Genomic DNA, 16,865 nt, shown 5'->3' with positions numbered 1-16,865 from the left:
AATCAGAAAATCTAAAGGCAACAACAATTCCTAGTTTCCCCACGTAACGGCTTCACAATTCATAGCAATTCCATGTAACACATAAAAATAGTCCATCTGCAACTAGAAAAAGTGAAAATCTTGACTGACAAATGGATCATTTTGAATTAATAAAGCATAATTCTACATAATTTAGACTCGTTCAAAATCATGTCCTTACTCCTTAACCATAGACTTAGTCTTCTCTACATGAAAAACAAATACATGGTAAAACTAACTGAATTCATGAACTAAAATGCCTGTTGACAAAAACTCAGTTCTTCAAATAGCAAAACAAAACAAACTAAAACAGGCTTCACTTCTTCTTTTCACCACCTCCAGCAGCCCTGCAGAAATCCAACAAAAGATCTTTAGGCCACAAAAGTTTGTAAAAAAAGTCCAAGCAAAGCCTTCAGTGACTTTTACTCTTTAATGAAGCCTCTTAACTAAACACTAGATTGGTTTTCTTATTTATTTACTCTCTCTCCCACATGGATTGATGGCAAGTTGGGCTAGGTATATTTACCTCATCTTGCGGACAACATTAGACATTTCCTCCCTCTTCTTCTTTGCCCTCTTGTGAGTGCCCAACTTTCTCTTAGCTACCTTCAAAGCACGCTTGTCCTTTCCAACTTTAAGAAGCTCAGTAATTCTTTTCTCATATGGCGCAAGTCCAGCAACTTCCCTTATGAGGTTTCTGACAAAGTGCACTCTTTTGCTTGTTTTCTGTGGCACCAAAAATGGCATAAGCCACAAAAAACAGAAAAGAATAAAATAAAGAGGACAAACAACTTATATGTGCACTACCCAGTCCCATCCTCAACAATGCCAACATGAAGCCTAGACTAGTTGATCATAACCAAAGAGAAATTAATAAAATCTTCTGATATATGTTTGCAATAATGTCCCTGGGCAGGGAGGGCCACCAAAACAAAAAAAATGCCTGACACAACTGGATGTTTTAGCATGCAAGAATTAAGGCTGATAAAAAGCCTCAGATTAGCATACTGGCTCATTAGTCATGGCAGTAACAACCCCCACAATATTCATTGCAGGTGCGCAGACTAGCTGTTGCTGCTCATACCAATCTTTGTCCTCATAGGCAATTGTCATCCAAGACCGACAGGGAACCATGAGAACCATAATGTGCAATATATGGGTCATAGACGGAACATATGAAGCATACATTGTATATCATTGGCGGTAACCAAAAATCAGAACAAACTACATCAGCTTCACACCGAAAAAGTATGCAACTTACAACAATTACAAAGCTATAATAAACCTCACTAGAAAAAAGATAAAACTAGGTTCTAATTGAGCAACCAACACAATACGAAAGTAAAAATTCCAATAAATCTCAGTCATTCCCAAAGGCTTCAAAATTACAGATTACTTGTAACAAACTTTGGGATAAAATTTGTAATTTGGCAGCACAATTCGCCAAGAAAACAAGACCCAGACGTTCACAATGTCTTCACTAAGTGCGCAAACAAACATATACAAGATCATACACTTGCTTCGGTTGTATTCAGATTTTTCTGTTCCGCAAAATTCATGCAATACACGGAGGGAAGTCCACTTGAAAATAAAAGAAAACTACTACGAAATGCTTCGATACGATCCAAATCAACCAAAAAGAAAAGAAATAGCAATAGTTGATGCAAACTTTGCATTCATACAAAGAGCAACTGATAAGATACAAGCCAAGATATATAGGAGAAAAGGACGTACCCCTTTCCTATCAGAAGGGCGGGGAGCCAATTCCTTCTTGGTGACAACATGACCCCTGTTCAGTCCCACAAATAGCCCTGTATTTGGCTGCTTCGGAGCCATCACCTATTTCACCAAGCAAAACATTTTAGTCTACTTTTGCATGAATATCGCCCGGACTTTTATTCAAATAAAAAAATCATAACTTCTAGTTAAACATCCAAATATTACAGTCCAATTCTTAACAAGAATCTTTAAGACCTGCAAACTGAATCCGGGATCTTTAAGACAAAGCTCTTACTACTTGAAAACTAGTGAATTCACGGAAAATGGTGTAGATAACAAAAGTGGGGGGAGGGTGGAAAAACATAACAAAATGCAAAAACAGCAGAAATATATCTGTATTAGACTAATGGCTGAGCATTATCAGGTGAAAGAAGAAGAAGAAGAAACTAGTCAAACTCGAAAAGGGTTACCTTCTTTCAATTCGTTTGATCGGCGAACTTCGGAGGCTGAAAATTGTGAGACAACTAGGGTTTTTGGGGGGGCAAATTTATATTAGTGTTGACGGAGTGGGTTGGACTGTGGGTCCAGATCCTAATTAAGAAACCATTGAAGGAATGGGCCAATAGTCGGCCTCATTGTATGAAGTCCAATCAAGATGACAAAGCCCACGTAATAAACCAGCGGATCCTCTCCAAAAGTCTGTCAGTAATTGCTATGGACCTGTGATTACAGGGAGTAATTTGAATTTAAAAAAAAAAGAAAAAGAAAAAGAATGTATTTGAGCGTGAAAGAAACCCTTAATATAGACATGGAAGTACACGGTGTAATTGCTATGAACCTCATATTATAAAGTCAAAAATTGGATTGTAGACAAACTAGCGTGGAGGATAGCAAAATACTGTTTGGATTGCCATTTTTTGTTAGAAAATTACGTCGTGGTTTTCCGTGATCACATTTTTCTATTATCTTTTTCCCTCACATATATCAAATCGCTGCAGTAATTTTTCCATAAAAAATAACGAAAAATGCAAGGAATCAAATTACTCTGTCTCTCTCATGAAATTAGGGATTGTTTTTTAGTGTTATTATATTACGTGATATTTCTAAAATTTAAGTGGAGGCTAGTGGTATTTGACAAAGACATAAGGGGAGGTTTCCGAGATTATTCCATTTCATTTTTTGTCACGAGCGTTGTCACGTGACCTCCTTCTAACGTTGGGCGTCTCATCATGGAATGAAATGGCCATATGTCCATTGAAAATCACAGAATTCCACAGTTTGTGCCACTACCCATCATCAAGGAGATTTTGAGATCTCGTCAGGGAAAAACTCGCAAATGACAAATGGATCGGTGGTAAGATAACTTTTTGTTGATAAAATGGATTGGTGGTAAGCTTTTTTTCCTTTCCGGAAAAGGATTAGTGGTAAGCTAACTTTTGTTGTTGATAGAAAGAATCTAGAAAACTGCTATAGTAAAAACTGCTGAGTGCTGAGTGACGCTGTGTGACTCCAATGGGTAGTTGAGTCCGAGTTGACCTGCAGGTATAACGATAACGCCCAGCCCATTTTCATCTCTCCCCGCCCCGCACCAAATTTCGTTTGATTCTTCTTTCTCTACCTTATAGTAGTTTCTTTTCTCTCCAGATTGATCCTCTTGGTGGCCAACTCTTCCATCCCCTCAATGATTGACAGTCAAAATAACTCAATGCTTCCGTGATCTGAGTTCATTGTGGAGCCTCAACAACAAACGAGGTTGCTCTCAAGTCCAAGGGCTTTCGACTTCCTGAGCAAAATCTTGCTCGTGGTTTGATGCTTCGGCTTTCTCGTTTTCTGCTTTTCTTTGGATAAGTGGTCAGCGCACGAATCTGCTACTATTTGGGCTTCTCACACTTTAGCCAAACAAATGTCCAGCCATTTTCCTCTTAATGATTCAAAGAGATGATCAGTCACTTGTTCACTTGTTGAGGGGATCAAGTAACAGAAAGCCAATTGTGTATTTATTTCTCTTACATTGATCTTTAACTGGTATTGGACATTGCAGCTTATAGTTTTTTAACAATCGTTTCTGTAAGTTCGATCAAGTTCAGTACTTTATTCCTCTCTTGATTATTTACCTATCTCCTAGTGGGTGGATCGCATTTTAATGCTTCTTGTTACTCTTAGTGCTCGTATTTTTTGGAGGGTGGTAATTTTGGTCTTAAGTTATTTGTTTGAATCATATCCTGGATTATGTTCTTCTTTCAAGGCCTATTGCCGAGAGAGACGTGCATAATTAGTTGGACTTTTTCCAGCAAATTGAGCAGATTCTAATCTTGGCCTCTTTAACATTGCAAAACTGAATAAAGTCTCGATCTTGGTTACCACGAACTCATAGAATTCAAATTATCCATTCAAATTTGGAGGGTTGCACTAGTAAACTGATTATGAACTTGTCTTTTTGCTATATACTCTTTTAAGTGCCCTCCAAGTTTCTGACCGTTCTCACCTAAATAGCTCACTTTAAGTCATTATCCCGCAGTCATGCCCAGTAGTTTAAATCTAGTCGGTGGTTTTTTCGGAATTATGTGAGATATTTACAATTTGATTGGCAATGTCAATCTTTTGTGGCCTCCCAATCCTTGAGTGTGTTTACTGTATAGCATGTGCCCGTTGGGCCTGGAAACGCTGTCTCCACACTGCAGGCCATGACAGCGAGACTTGGGGGTTTGCCACCGCTGAAGAATTCGAACCTGTACCCAGGCTCTGCCGCTACATACTTTCTGTTTATGAAGATGATCTTCGGCATCCTCTGTGGGAACCTTCGGGTGGCTATGGGATTAATCCAGATTTGATAATCCTGAAACGAACTTACGAACATACACTAGGACGAGCACCTCCTTATCAGTTGTATCTCGATCATGATCATGCTGATATAGTTCTTGCCATTAGAGGCCTTAATTTGGCCAAGGAGAGTGATTATGCTGTTCTCTTGGATAACAAGTTGGGAATGAAAAAGCTTGATGGAGGGTACGTGCATAATGGCTTGTTAAAAGCTGCCGGACGGGTATTAGATGCGGAGTGTGATATTCTGAAAAAACTGGTTCAGGATTATCCAAATTATACTCTAACATTCGCAGGACATTCTCTTGGGGCAGGCGTGGCGGCACTTTTGACGATGTTGGTGGTGCAAAATCTTGATAGGTTGGGAAATATTGAGAGGAAGAGGATAAGGTGTTATGCTATGGCACCTGCTAGATGCATGTCACTAAACTTGGCAGTGAGGTATGCAGACGTCATCAATTCTGTTGTGCTTCAGGCAAGTTCCTAAATATTTCTCACCGCCTTTCATGTTTATTTTCAAGCTACTAAGTGAATGCAAACATGCTGCCATGGTCAAGAAAGTATGCAAATAGTCCCTGAATTCGAGGTTTTCACTATTTTACTCATGACAAGCCTTTAAGTTTACATTTCACCAAATCAGATGCATGGAAGTTGAATTGTATAGAATATGTCTTGTATGTTGGTTAGTTGAAATTCTACTTTACCACTTCTAGCATGTGAAAAACCATATGCTTAACAATTTCTTTATCCCCCTGGTAGAATGGGGAAATCTAATCCAAGTGGTTAACCAGTTGCACTAGTTTTGTCAAGGCAAAGGCATAGGATCTTGGTCTGCATTTCCTTTTCTCTGCTTTTACCCTTATGCTCTTCTTTGACTGCATACTACTTCCATTGATTAATGCCATTTACATTTTAAGCTTGCAGGAATTTCAGTTTTAAGCCCTCTATAGTGTATACTGTAGTAAGAGTTTGGAAGTAATACTGCCAACTGCTTTCTATGTTTTTCAGTTTCTTTTTCGAAAATACACTGATGACATGTGCATCACAGCTAATAATGAGTCTCTTTGCTGTAATAGGATGACTTTTTGCCTCGTACAGCCACCCCATTGGAAGATATATTCAAGTCACTTTTCTGGTAAAGACCATCTTCAAGCTTTGCACTTCCTGTTGCTACTGCACCGGGAAGTTAATGCAAAAATGGGCAAAATATTAAACAGATCACAAACACTATAATTTGCAATTCATTTTTGGGATTTATAATAAAACAGATGGGCAAAGTACCTTAAAGCTTTCAATTTTAATCTAATTTTTGCCTTTATTCCTATTTTTTTTCTAATTAGAGTCCATAAAAGTAGTTGGCTCACTCAAAGGTATGACATGCTCTATTCTTTTGTATATGGTATCAAAAGATTTTGCTTTGCCATGTCATCAGATGTCAACTTTAGTTTATTTCAAGCCTTATTATCTTACTGTTTTTTCTTTACAATTTGGACAGTTTGCCATGCCTATTGTGCCTAAGGTGCATGAGAGATACATGCATATCAGAGGAGAAGATGCTCAAAGATCCAAGGAGACTTTATGCACCTGGTCGCCTTTATCACATTGTGGAGAGAAAGCCTTTTAGGTAAGCCTACAAAAAATTAATTCACCATTACCATGGTCATCAATCATTCTCTTGAAAATCATCAGTGGTTTTTAGATGTCGCACTATGGGTTATTGGAATTGTAATATCTCATTATATTCCGCTACTACAAAGTAGTATCATGAAGAAACATTGAATAATGAAAGGTCTTACAGATTTTTTTGAAGTTATAGATATAATAAGCAAATATTAAACAGGTTGAGTAATAAGCTAATATTGCAAACATTGAATAATGAAAGATCTTACAGATTTTTTTGAAGTTATAGATATAATAAGCTAATATTAAACAGGTTGAGTAATAAGCTAATATTGCAAAGACTTCAACTCTGATATCTATGCACCTTGAAGATGGTGGGGAATCGAACTGGAATGTGCCTTAATAATACCTAACTGATCAAATCAAATATAAGGACCCATACTTCCTTCTTATCCCTTCTTGTACTGCAGCCATTACAAACTTTTAGCTTCGCAAGGAGGCTTTTGATCAATTTGTGTTTTTATTTTTATCAGTTGCTTTCTTCCAATTGCTAATCTGAACTTGTTCTCCTGCTAAACAAAGAGTGACTGAGTCATGATTCGTGTGAAGAAGTAGAAAATGGCATATGCGTCTGGTAATTGTGTATAAATCTATGGAATGGTGGAGAATATCAGTTGTAATCATTCTTTATACATTTGTTGTTGTCAGGTGTGGAAGGTATCCTCCAGTTGTCAGAACTGCAGTGCCTGTGGATGGGAGATTTGAGCACATAGTTCTATCATGTAATGCCACGTCAGACCACGCCATCATTTGGATAGAGAGAGAATCCAGTAGGGCCCTGGAGGTGAGTTACTTTCAATTTTATACTTTCATCTATTGCCAGTGAGTGAAGGCCTACCAGTATTCTATTATATAATGTTTGATTTTGATTGTGAAAATCAAATAATTTGTTTACCAAGGAGTACACTAATTTTCCATGTAAGAGCTCAAGATTCCTTCCCAACTTCTGAGTCAAGCTGGTTTTTAGTCTAACCAGTTAATACAAATGCTTTGTCTGTAAGTTGAACATTACAAGACATCTTTCAACGATTTCATCATTTCTTCTTTGGAGTCAAATTATTATTCTTGGACTGGTAATTGTGTTATTCTGAGCCCTTTAAATTTCCTTTTCTTTCTTTTATTTGTTGGTCCAAATTCTTGAAGTTGTTGAGCTTAAAGAAAGCATGATACTGATTTGTATGTCATGGTACCTTCCTCCTTTTCCTTCTTCACATGATAGACCTGAATCATTGATTGGACCAACCTATTGCCTTACCATGCCACAGCTAATGATTGAGAAAGATCATAGTCTGGACATCCCACCAAGACAAAAGATGGAGCAACAGGAGTCGATTGCGCGAGAGCATAGCGAGGAGCACAAGGCAGCTCTAAGGAGGGCTGTAACATTGGCTGTTCCTCATGCCTTTTCCCCTTCACAATATGGGACATTCCAAGATGAAGAGGGTAGACAATCCCACAGCACAGGTGGTGATTCTTCTTCTGGTTCATCAAACAGAAGCAAGGCAAAAGAAAGCTGGGATGAACTGATTGAGCGTCTGTTTGAGAAAGATGACCAAGGTCACATGTTACTGAAAAAGCCACTCACTGATGACTCAAGTATGTAACATTATGATTGCAGCCTTTCCCGTGGTGATTTGGTGGACCCCTTTTGTCCATCTCAGAAGGAAGTCTGTGCAAAAAGGATGTTATTACTCTCGAGCTCTTCCATACAAGACACTAATTCCTTTATCCAAGAAGAGTGGCTTTTGCTGCAGAGGTGAATGAGATGACAAACTCTTATCAGCATCGGATATTGATGGTGTTGCGGGGCTGTGCACGACATTTTTTTCGATTAAAGTTTAGTAAGTTTGTACTGTGAATGCATGCAGGAGATAGAACGACGTGTATATCTTGGCATTCTTTGATGCATTAGGCGGAAGCCGCTATTGTGAATATAATATATATGTGCATCCGCATAAAAGAGTTGTCTGATTTGTGTACAAGTAAAGGTGCTATGATGTCTTTGGATTTGGCCCATTGGGCTTTGTTCATTGGCCCGAACTGCTTTAGTGTTGAGCTGGCATTGAGAAAGGCCTTATGCGCGTCAAATTGCAGCCTATTTTCTGGACGGCAACACAGCACGCCTTATTTGTACCAATATTTTGCTTAATTGTACTCCCCAAATCACCCAAAAAATAAAATAAAATATAACATAATAAACTTAAGCAGTCAATTTTATTGATGCCAAAATGTGGCTCAAGCAGTCAATTGTAAACATAAACTTTTTCCATTCCATATGTTTGTTTTAAGTGGATGAGAGAGGCAAAGAATCAATCTCCCATTCTATTCGATCTCTGGGCCTTAATGGGCGTTTAGCATGGCTCTGGGCTTAATGGGCTTATATAGTTTCGCATGCCGGAGCCCAGATACTACCAAAAATGACTCCTAATTGCACGATGAAACTTGTCATTGCCGAGCCATTACATACAGGTTTGGAAATTATTGTTTGCTAAAACGTTAGCACCTGAAAGTGACTAATAATCTGCATTCCTTTTGTTATATGTTAGCTCATAATTTTAAAAAAAAAATTTTTTTTTTTTTTGGTTGGTCCATAATTTGGACCAGGCAGCCGGAATTTGGTTCTCAGGCTGCCAAGAGAAAAGAGTTAAAACCAAGCATAATCCCCTTTTTTTTTCCAATTAAAAAAAGAAAACCTATTTCGTACCAAATGACCAGACAAGAGGGTGGGGAATTAATATGATTACCGCTGGACCCATAATTTAAATCATCATTTTCTTATATTCTCTTTCCATTTTCCCATGATTTAGAGGTTGCGCAGAATAATAAGAAGAGTGAAGCATCATCATTCTCTCCACTCTCGAGTCTCGGCCGTGTTCAAATTCAAGAATGGCAGCTCCAGAGGGCTGGAATTAGTAATGCTTTTGTCTCAACATTTGAACTCAAGCTGCTGAAGCGATTCTTCGATTTTTTTTCTCCCCAAGTTTCTGTCATATGCTTCGATCCCCGTCATTCATGGGGACTTATTCGTCAATTTTCCTCGTTCTCCTCCTTTCGTGGTGCCCTTTTGCAGCAGAAGCGTAAGTAACGCGTTTAATTCTCTTCTTGTTGAGCTTTAGCTCGATTGGGGACGGACTAATTCACTATTTGGTTGGTAGCATCTTGACTGTAATTAGTGTTTTGCCATTGGTTTTTTGCTAGTTCAATTTTTTTCTCTCCACTCTAATGATTCGAGTTTGCGTGAAGATGCCCATGTTCAACATTTCAGTGGTCCTCTGTAACTAATATTCTTGTCTTGTTGTGTCATTCATGGAACGTGTGGACTGTTAACAGTGTAGAATTTGAGGGGCAGGATCGGTTCTTTTTGCCTCAGCTGTTTCATGTGGTAGGATTGTTGAAGGGATTGTAGTTTTTGTTCGAGATAAGCTGGTATTACTTCTCAGAACTTCACTCAAGTTAGGATGAAGAGCAGAGAATGAGGCAGTTTCGAAATGAGCTTAGATTAATCTGTTTGGCAAGGGTGAAGCTAAGTTTGAAAGTGAAAAAAATGTGTAGGAAGCTGGATTTGCGCTCTAAAGCTCACTAGAACCCCTTGGTGGAAAGGGACGTGATCAGAAACCAAGAAGAAATTTGAAGATCTTAACTTTATCCATTTGCTTTATTATCAAGTGTTTAAGAAAGTTTTTGGGGCAACATGTTATCCTTCGGGCAAAAAACTTGTACACGAAAGGAAAAAATGTATCAAAACAGGTAAATCAAGATATCGTTTTCTTTGCCTTCGAGACTATCCGAATCTCTGTCTTTCATTCCTTTTTTTTGTTTTGGCTTCTTTTTTTTGTCTTTGGTTGGAAATGGTTTCCATCAGGTATAATATCTTAAACATGATGGCTGTAGGATTAAAAATGTACTCTAATCCAAGGGGATGGCTGTCCTTGGTTAGCTGCTGTAGACATAATCACCCAAATTCTCATTGTTTCAAGACTATTAAACTAGAAAGAGACTCTTTTTACTAGTCCTTGATACAAGTGTTATATCTTGCAGTTCAGTGACCAATAGTTCATTTGTGAAATTATATAGGCTTCTGGGATTTCTTTCTCCACAAATATATTGTCTTATCGAACTATAGTTCTGTATAATAGCTTAAGGATTACATCATGTTTCTTTCTCATGGTTTTGGAAATTGATATTTTCTTATTGACAGGTGAAATGAAAACTACTTATCATGTCATTTTTCTGCCTAATGAACTTATGATACGGTACTGCTCTCTGTTGGAAGAAAAATATCTGAAAAGCGTATAAAACTTGATATATAGCACTGCTTCCTGATAATACAAAAACGTTCTGGAAATATTTAGTATAAGCCTATATATTCTTGCGTTTGTTGTTGCTTAGGCATTCTCATCTGTTTCAGTAGTCGGAAGGAATTGAGGACCAAGGAGGTGCAGCGACAACAAATTAGCCAAATTGACCTTCCAGGACGGCTTGGTGTTATTGATCCAACACGAGTTACTCAAGTAGCCTGGCGACCAAGGTCGGGTAGCCTGATGGATCAATGAGTATTTGCTTCTCTTACTTGGCTTTCAGATAATGAAACAATTAACTTCTAGAATTCCCCATGACCAACTCAGGAAGAGCTATTGTTCTAGCACGTGGATCTGTGCAGAATAACAGTTGTACAGATGACAGTATAGGTTTCCAAGAGGAATCTGTGTATTGCATGAGTAGTTAAAAAGAAGTTACCGTGTATCAGAAAATAATTGATTTTTTTTTTCTGGTCTCAGGGTCTTTATGTATAGAAACTTTGTATCAGAGGAGGAGTGTGACCATCTGATTTCTTGGGTAAATTCCATTCCCTCTCTGTTTCATGGCATTTTCCTGATTAGCTATTTTAACTGATGTGTCTTTGTTTTAGGTGCAAGGAAAGAAAAGTAATTCTGTCGTTGATGGTGATTTGAAGGAGACAGATAATCTTCCTTCCAAATCAATCATGCCATTAAGTATTGAGGTGAGTTTTTTGCTTCCAAGATAAGGACTCATTTGCCTGCCTCTGGAATAAGCCCGCATGTAACTGTCTGTTTCTTGCTTAGCTATTCAGAAGGGGCTTGCCGCTGTTCAAACATACTGTACCTTTTCTTCTTGATGATGAACTTACATAATCTTGCCATCATATGAACATACTGTATATAGTTGATGCATGAACCTGTGTATTAATCAGTCAACATATGCACACTTTAGTCTAAAGTGGAAAAAATTGGCTAGGAAGGTAATCTTTGTAGTCTCACTTGTGGCTTGCAACTCTTTTGTGTGTGTAGTCTGTTGTAACTGCTGGAAGTGCACAGGTTGGAAGAATCTTGGATCTTGCACCTTTAGCTTTTTCCTTTGTTTTTCTTAATCAAACTCACATTAATGGATGAAAAACCTGTTTATTGAAAACTACAAAAACTGTAACTGGTTAAACTGTATTGGAAAGTAAAAGCAAATAGACTCTTTTGTGTAATTTCAAAAATGCTTGAAATCCTGTTGGCAATATTCGGGGAACAGATTGGTGATTTCTGTTGAAAGATACTTCTCATTAGTTATGATCTTTGTGGCTATCAGGATCAAGTTGTTGCAAGAATTGAGGAAAGAATTTCAGCTTGGACTTTTATTCCCAAAGGTGATTTTCCCTCGCTTGAAGCTGTGCTTCCTGAAACTGTTTCTCTTCTTTGCGATCCACCTCTGTTTGTTGCTTGCTCTAATTACTTCTACTCTTTCAGAAAATGGCAGGCCTTTACAGGTTTTGCATTTTGACAGTGAAGAACCTAAACAGAATCATGATTACTTGGGTAAGGAATATAAGGTGCTACCCAATGAACCTTTGATGGCAACAGTTGTTTTGTATCTCTCAAATGCCTCTCAGGGTGGCCATATTCTCTTTCCCGAGTCAGAAGTAAGAAAGAAACAACATTGATTTGAAAATTAGGCCATTTTTGAGTTATTGCTTGCAAGTTGTGGAATATAACAGACATTTTGGACAACTCTCACGCAGAATGAGATCTTGTCGGACTGTACAATGAGTAATATGGCTTTGAAACCAACAAAAGGAAATGCAGTTGTTTTCTTCAGTGTACATCTCAATGGGTCAGCTGACAACAGCAGTCGGCATGCCAGATGCCCCATTCTTGACGGAGACATGTGGTGCGCAACCAAATTCTTCCATCTGAGAGCCATAAGAGGGAAGAAGGAACCTCTACATTTAGATGACACTGATTGTATGGATGAAGATGAAAATTGTCCTCATTGGGCTGCCACTGGGGAGTGTGAAAGGAATCCAGTGTTCATGGTTGGGTCTCCTGATTACTATGGAGCATGCAGGAAGAGCTGTAATGTCTGCTCATTGTTGGACTAATGCATAGGAATTTACAGTCTATTTTCATTCTCTCTTTTTGCCCGTTTGTATTTGTAGAAATGTTGAAAGAGTTAGAATTAGAGGTCTCCTGGCTTTTCTCCTTTACATGTTGCAGGTTAATGTTTCATGTTTTAACTCTTTTGGTCTAGAGTGGCTTCATTCCTGGTAGGCTTTCAGTTTGTATATTTAATTCTATATTGTGTAAGCTGTAACTAACAGAATCATACACAGGACTGGGCTGTTATGTTTATACAATTCAATTATTCACAGGACAGAGTAGAAGACAGTCTACAAAAGAAAAAACATTTCTAAAGAAAAATAAGGGTCAAATGTAAACATTTCAAGCTCCAGTATTACAGATCTTTGATAAGGAAATTGGGTTACCTGTTACTCTACTCGTAAGTAATTCAAGTATATTGTTCAGGAAAGATTATCACTTGCCACACTTCTTTCTGCTCATTGAACGCTTTCCCAACAGTAGTATATATCGAATAGAAAACATGAAATCTCATAAACAGTAAGAGTCCATAGAGAAGTATTGATATCATGTCTTAATCCCAGCAAAATGCTGTACAGTGTATCCGACTTTCTCAAACTTGCCCTTTTCACTGTTCTCCCTAAATTTTAGATAATCTGCACAGACAAAAGGTTTATAGAGCCTTGAAGTTTCCTCACCAACGACTTCATGAGGTGCAAATATCACCTTTTCATCTTCAAAACACCAGAAGAAAGCAGTGGAAAATCGATTTGCACATCGTCTTAGAACAACTCTGTGCTCGGATGACCTCAACTTGCCATTGCTCCAAGCTTGCATTAAGTCACCGATATTCACCACAAGGTTGCCATTGCTCGGGTTTATGTCCATCCATTTCCCATCCTTAGACCTCACTTGAAGGCCTCCAATCTCATCCTGATAAACGATGGTTATGCAACTCATGTCGGTGTGCATTCCTAGCCCTTCAACCTCGTCTAATTGCATGCTCTCGGCCTCGGCCTCCCTGGATGATGAGTAATTATTTATTCTGAAGTAACCTTGACAATTGTCGAACTCAGCTGATAGCTTCCTCCCTAAATCAGCAGCAGCTCCCAAACACTCCAGGACGATCTCAATTACCCTTCTGGATAAGTCAGTCATCTTGCTCCCATATTCTTGCAGAACATCACTAGAGATGAACAGACATGGATCAACAGAATGAGCTCCGTCGAACATAATGCGAATTAATGTTAAGCAGTACATGAAAAGAACACTTCATCCACATTTTTAAATCGCTCAAATATTAACACATTCTTTTCATATCATGTACTACATACAAAGTACATGTATTTCAAGTCTTAAATAAACTAGTTAGAGTGAAACGATGATCGTTGAAATTCTGCATGATTACTGCAGAATTAAGTGCTGCTCTCTCTCGTATGCCAAAACACAAAGAAAGGAACTTGATAAAAGGGAAAAAAGCGAAAATAATACACAAGAGGGAGTAATGATCGTTGAAATTCTGCATGATTACTTAAGGATGCTTGCGGTTTCACAAAAGAAAATAAAAGTTACCAAAGGATAAGTTTTGCACGTCAAAATTTGTTTGGCTTACCTGAATTCTGGATTGGGATGATTCAGGAGAGCTTCTGAAGAACTCTGCGCGGAGGCAAAGAAGTCAGGACCAGAAACCCGGAGGGACTCATAAAAAGGGGAGGCAATGAAGTGAGGAGTATACGTTTTTGTTTCCGAGGAAGGACCAGCTTTAAGTTTATCATCAGAAGGCAGCATGAAAATATGATTGCAAAGGAACTGCAACCTCTTGAGGAAGTCAGGGCAAATCCCATGGTTGCTAAGTTGAAAGAAACCCCATTCTTTACAGGCGACAGAGATTGAGGAGAGAGATGATGGGCTTAAGGGCTGCGAAATATCCAAAACAGGAAGTTCTACCGAAGTTTGGGACGCAGGCATGATGTGAAGTGTATGTTTCTTTAGTTGCAGGTTGCTATCTTTCTTAAATAGAGGAAATGTTAGCCCTTGGTGTTTATTATATGTTCTTGGAGAAGTGGAACAATACGAAGAGCACATGGAGTGGAATAAATTTCGTACAAATGGGACAAGTAATTTTTTCGGCATAAAATGATTTCTGAATTGAATAATTCAACTGTGTAATTAAGTTTATCTTCACCATTTGCGCCATAGATGACCAAAAAAATAAAAAATTGCCCATGAAAAGAATGCATAGGCTAAGTACTTCGCAGGATATAACCACGAAGCATCTTTCACTGGCTATGCATAATAAAATTTGATTTTCCAAGTAGGTGAGCCAAGGTCCTGGAACAAGTTATCATGACTCATGAGAGGAATTTTGGGGCTATAACTTTCATCAACAGACAACTCCAATGTCTTAGACCTCAAAAAAAGAAGACAATAAATATGCTATTTGAAGGTTTTGACGTTGCAAATGTTGCTAGTATGGCTTTGACTAAGAGAGAAGGTCAAAGTTCTAACAGCAGATGGGCAGCAGCAGGCAGGAATAGTGGAGGTGTGCTGGTCATCTCCATTTCAGTCAAATCTAGTTTATTCGTACTAATGACTACGTTCTTCACCTTAGATTCTTGAAGTGGAAGTCTCCTCCACTCACTCAAGCCAACAAACATGACAACGAGGTCACTTGAATAAAAATTGGAAGCAGAATATACGCCCCAACCGACTTTCTCATCAGGCTTATATTTCCGGGCTCGATTCAATGAGAAGCTGGGAGGCGTCGGCCTTAAATGATGGCCATATATGTGTTCCATGGAAGGAGATTGCCCTCATGGAAACGCTTTAGTTAGATTTATAGCATAACATATTGATGATGTTTAACTATCTCTATGTTGCAAAATCTATGGGCCTGCAGGGCTGCACACGGTTTATATAATATGAATTCAGACACAAATTTCTTCTCTTGATTAAGGGACGGGCAAACTTTTTGGAGACGCATAGATTGGACCTACGTTCGAGACTTAGATTAGTAAATTTTCGGGACTTGCCTTCCTTGTCACTTCCAACCCTATAAAACAATTCCTGCAACTTCTCTTGTCAATGTTCAAAAACCCACCCCTGAACGTCCATCTGACCCTGCAAATTGCACTAAAATAACCTTCGGTGTGAGCTACAAAAAGTCGTAGAAAATTCTTAGCTGATGATTTGCCGTGGCGTTTGACTTTCCCAGTTCGACCTCTAACAGCAGCAGTTCTTTAAGGATTTTCCATTCTGCAAGCACATGTTTTCTACCGGAAGTCTACCCCTGGCCTCAGGCCACTGAAAGGATCTTTACCTCTAAACCGCTCAAGACACTTGCTTAAAAGACTGGAAAACGAAACCCCCCTTCTTCAATTGGCTAGGGGAAGTTTTCTTTTTTTATAATTCATCTCTGGTCCACGAAATACAGATCATCCTAGTTTGTCAACATGCTCTGTATACCTTTTCTGAGTGGAGATAAAGATTTCATAGAGTCTATCCATGTCGTGAATGACAAACACCAAGATGTTATTGTTGTGATTCAAGGTGGCAAGACAAGGAAGTTAAAAGTCAGCAGCACAATCTGGAGCCAGACAAAATCATTCAGAAACATCCCTGATTTTGATTGGATCCTCTGGAGGGGACCATACAATCACATAAGCTAGCAGCAACATCGTACCAAATTCACAGATGATCTCCCAAAACATTGCATTCTATTATCAGATCATTAAGCATTGCATTCTCTAGACCTCGAAGTAGTCACTCCCTGACTCACACACGTTTCTGTATACATGTATACGGTCATTAAAGACCGATCCCAGTTCCAGAAACTTAGACCAAGCTTGCGTCCCTGAAAAAATGCAGCTATAATTGCTCAAGAAAACTAGTTTAACGCCTGATGCTAGGGCAACATACAATGAATCATCAACAACATCTGGAAGGAATGAGTAATTTACTATTCCACAACATCCCCATTAAACAATCGCCTTTCCTTAACAATTATGAAGTGCGTACATTGTATTTTCCAAGCGCCCAGAAATCTTTTTTCTTTTTCCGGTAACAATGGTTGATCAATAGGAAAAAAGACTTTAAAAGGCTAGTCCTGTTTTCGACAATCAATCGAGATGACATATTGGTGCAAATTTATCTGCAGTACATATTACATATATGACCAGCACATTTCACATTTGTATATAGAGCAGAATCTTAACAAGTCAGGATTACAAGAAAAAGGCAGAGATCAGAGCTCAGTGACGAGAGAAG

General features: G+C 38.5%; 4 protein-coding genes across 12 annotated transcripts; 2 read left to right on the top strand and 2 right to left on the bottom strand.

Annotated features, from left to right (window-relative positions):
• Window positions 1–120: 120 nt before the first annotated feature.
• On the bottom strand, window positions 121–2,319 carry LOC113730052 (large ribosomal subunit protein eL36y). The gene is made up of 4 exons (XM_027254489.2): window positions 2,208–2,319; window positions 1,753–1,857; window positions 545–744; window positions 121–365 (listed from the first exon to the last, which is right to left on the bottom strand). The coding sequence occupies exons 2-4, from the start codon at window positions 1,852–1,854 to the stop codon at window positions 335–337; spliced, it is 333 nt and encodes a 110-aa protein (XP_027110290.1). The 5' UTR covers window positions 1,855–1,857; window positions 2,208–2,319; the 3' UTR covers window positions 121–334.
• Window positions 2,320–2,935: 616 nt separating this feature from the next.
• Window positions 2,936–8,374, top strand: LOC113730051 (uncharacterized). Of its 3 annotated transcripts, none has more exons than XM_027254487.2 (7): window positions 2,936–3,091; window positions 3,187–3,279; window positions 3,382–5,032; window positions 5,634–5,692; window positions 6,053–6,181; window positions 6,886–7,021; window positions 7,503–8,374. In XM_027254487.2, the coding sequence occupies exons 3-7, from the start codon at window positions 4,328–4,330 to the stop codon at window positions 7,839–7,841; spliced, it is 1,368 nt and encodes a 455-aa protein (XP_027110288.1). In that variant the 5' UTR covers window positions 2,936–3,091; window positions 3,187–3,279; window positions 3,382–4,327; the 3' UTR covers window positions 7,842–8,374. The 3 variants fall into 3 exon arrangements, with proteins under 3 accessions (XP_027110288.1, XP_027110289.1, XP_071934182.1); XM_072078081.1 differs by having other exon boundaries at window positions 2,993–3,091; window positions 3,191–3,279; XM_027254488.2 differs by having other exon boundaries at window positions 2,955–3,279; window positions 7,457–8,374.
• A 355-nt stretch (window positions 8,375–8,729) lies between these two features.
• LOC113730050 (probable prolyl 4-hydroxylase 12) lies at window positions 8,730–12,894 on the top strand. 7 transcript variants are annotated; one of them, XM_072078083.1, is made up of 8 exons: window positions 8,731–9,314; window positions 10,436–10,490; window positions 10,646–10,765; window positions 11,016–11,073; window positions 11,147–11,239; window positions 11,833–11,890; window positions 11,991–12,163; window positions 12,263–12,894. In XM_072078083.1, the coding sequence occupies exons 2-8, from the start codon at window positions 10,441–10,443 to the stop codon at window positions 12,620–12,622; spliced, it is 912 nt and encodes a 303-aa protein (XP_071934184.1). In that variant the 5' UTR covers window positions 8,731–9,314; window positions 10,436–10,440; the 3' UTR covers window positions 12,623–12,894. The 7 variants fall into 7 exon arrangements, with proteins under 7 accessions (XP_027110286.1, XP_071934184.1, XP_027110285.1 ...); XM_072078082.1 differs by lacking the exon at window positions 10,436–10,490 and adding an exon at window positions 9,568–9,984 and having other exon boundaries at window positions 8,732–9,314; XM_027254485.2 differs by lacking the exon at window positions 10,436–10,490 and having other exon boundaries at window positions 8,730–9,314.
• Window positions 12,895–13,107: 213 nt separating this feature from the next.
• On the bottom strand, window positions 13,108–14,567 carry LOC113733409 (gibberellin 20-oxidase-like protein). The gene is made up of 2 exons (XM_027259780.2): window positions 14,212–14,567; window positions 13,108–13,785 (listed from the first exon to the last, which is right to left on the bottom strand). Exons 1-2 carry the CDS (start codon window positions 14,565–14,567, stop codon window positions 13,167–13,169), a joined length of 975 nt encoding a protein of 324 aa, XP_027115581.1. The 3' UTR covers window positions 13,108–13,166.
• Between the last annotated feature and the right edge of the window lie 2,298 nt (window positions 14,568–16,865).

This window comes from Coffea arabica, chromosome 2e (genome assembly GCF_036785885.1).
Source record: "Coffea arabica cultivar ET-39 chromosome 2e, Coffea Arabica ET-39 HiFi, whole genome shotgun sequence".
Classification (NCBI taxonomy): domain Eukaryota; kingdom Viridiplantae; phylum Streptophyta; class Magnoliopsida; order Gentianales; family Rubiaceae; genus Coffea; species Coffea arabica.
Note: the sequence above shows the minus strand (reverse complement) of the source record. Positions and strands in the feature narration are given on the sequence as shown.

Coding starts and splice junctions, on each gene's coding strand:
- LOC113730052 (XM_027254489.2), bottom strand. CDS start 1,854: ATGGCTCCGAAGCAGCCAAATACAGGGCTATTTGTGGGACTGAACAGG. Junction 745..1,752: donor GCCCTTCTGATAGGAAAGGG/GTACGTCCTTTT, acceptor TTGGTGCCACAG/AAAACAAGCAAAAGAGTGCA. Junction 366..544: donor AATGTTGTCCGCAAGATGAG/GTAAATATACCT, acceptor GGATTTCTGCAG/GGCTGCTGGAGGTGGTGAAA.
- LOC113730051 (XM_027254487.2), top strand. CDS start 4,328: ATGTCAATCTTTTGTGGCCTCCCAATCCTTGAGTGTGTTTACTGTATA. Junction 5,693..6,052: donor ATATTCAAGTCACTTTTCTG/GTAAAGACCATC, acceptor CAATTTGGACAG/TTTGCCATGCCTATTGTGCC. Junction 6,182..6,885: donor GTGGAGAGAAAGCCTTTTAG/GTAAGCCTACAA, acceptor TGTTGTTGTCAG/GTGTGGAAGGTATCCTCCAG.
- LOC113730050 (XM_027254485.2), top strand. CDS start 9,229: ATGCTTCGATCCCCGTCATTCATGGGGACTTATTCGTCAATTTTCCTC. Junction 10,766..11,015: donor CAAGTAGCCTGGCGACCAAG/GTCGGGTAGCCT, acceptor TTCTGGTCTCAG/GGTCTTTATGTATAGAAACT. Junction 11,891..11,990: donor TTGGACTTTTATTCCCAAAG/GTGATTTTCCCT, acceptor CTACTCTTTCAG/AAAATGGCAGGCCTTTACAG.
- LOC113733409 (XM_027259780.2), bottom strand. CDS start 14,567: ATGCCTGCGTCCCAAACTTCGGTAGAACTTCCTGTTTTGGATATTTCG. Junction 13,786..14,211: donor CATCCCAATCCAGAATTCAG/GTAAGCCAAACA, acceptor GTTCATCTCTAG/TGATGTTCTGCAAGAATATG.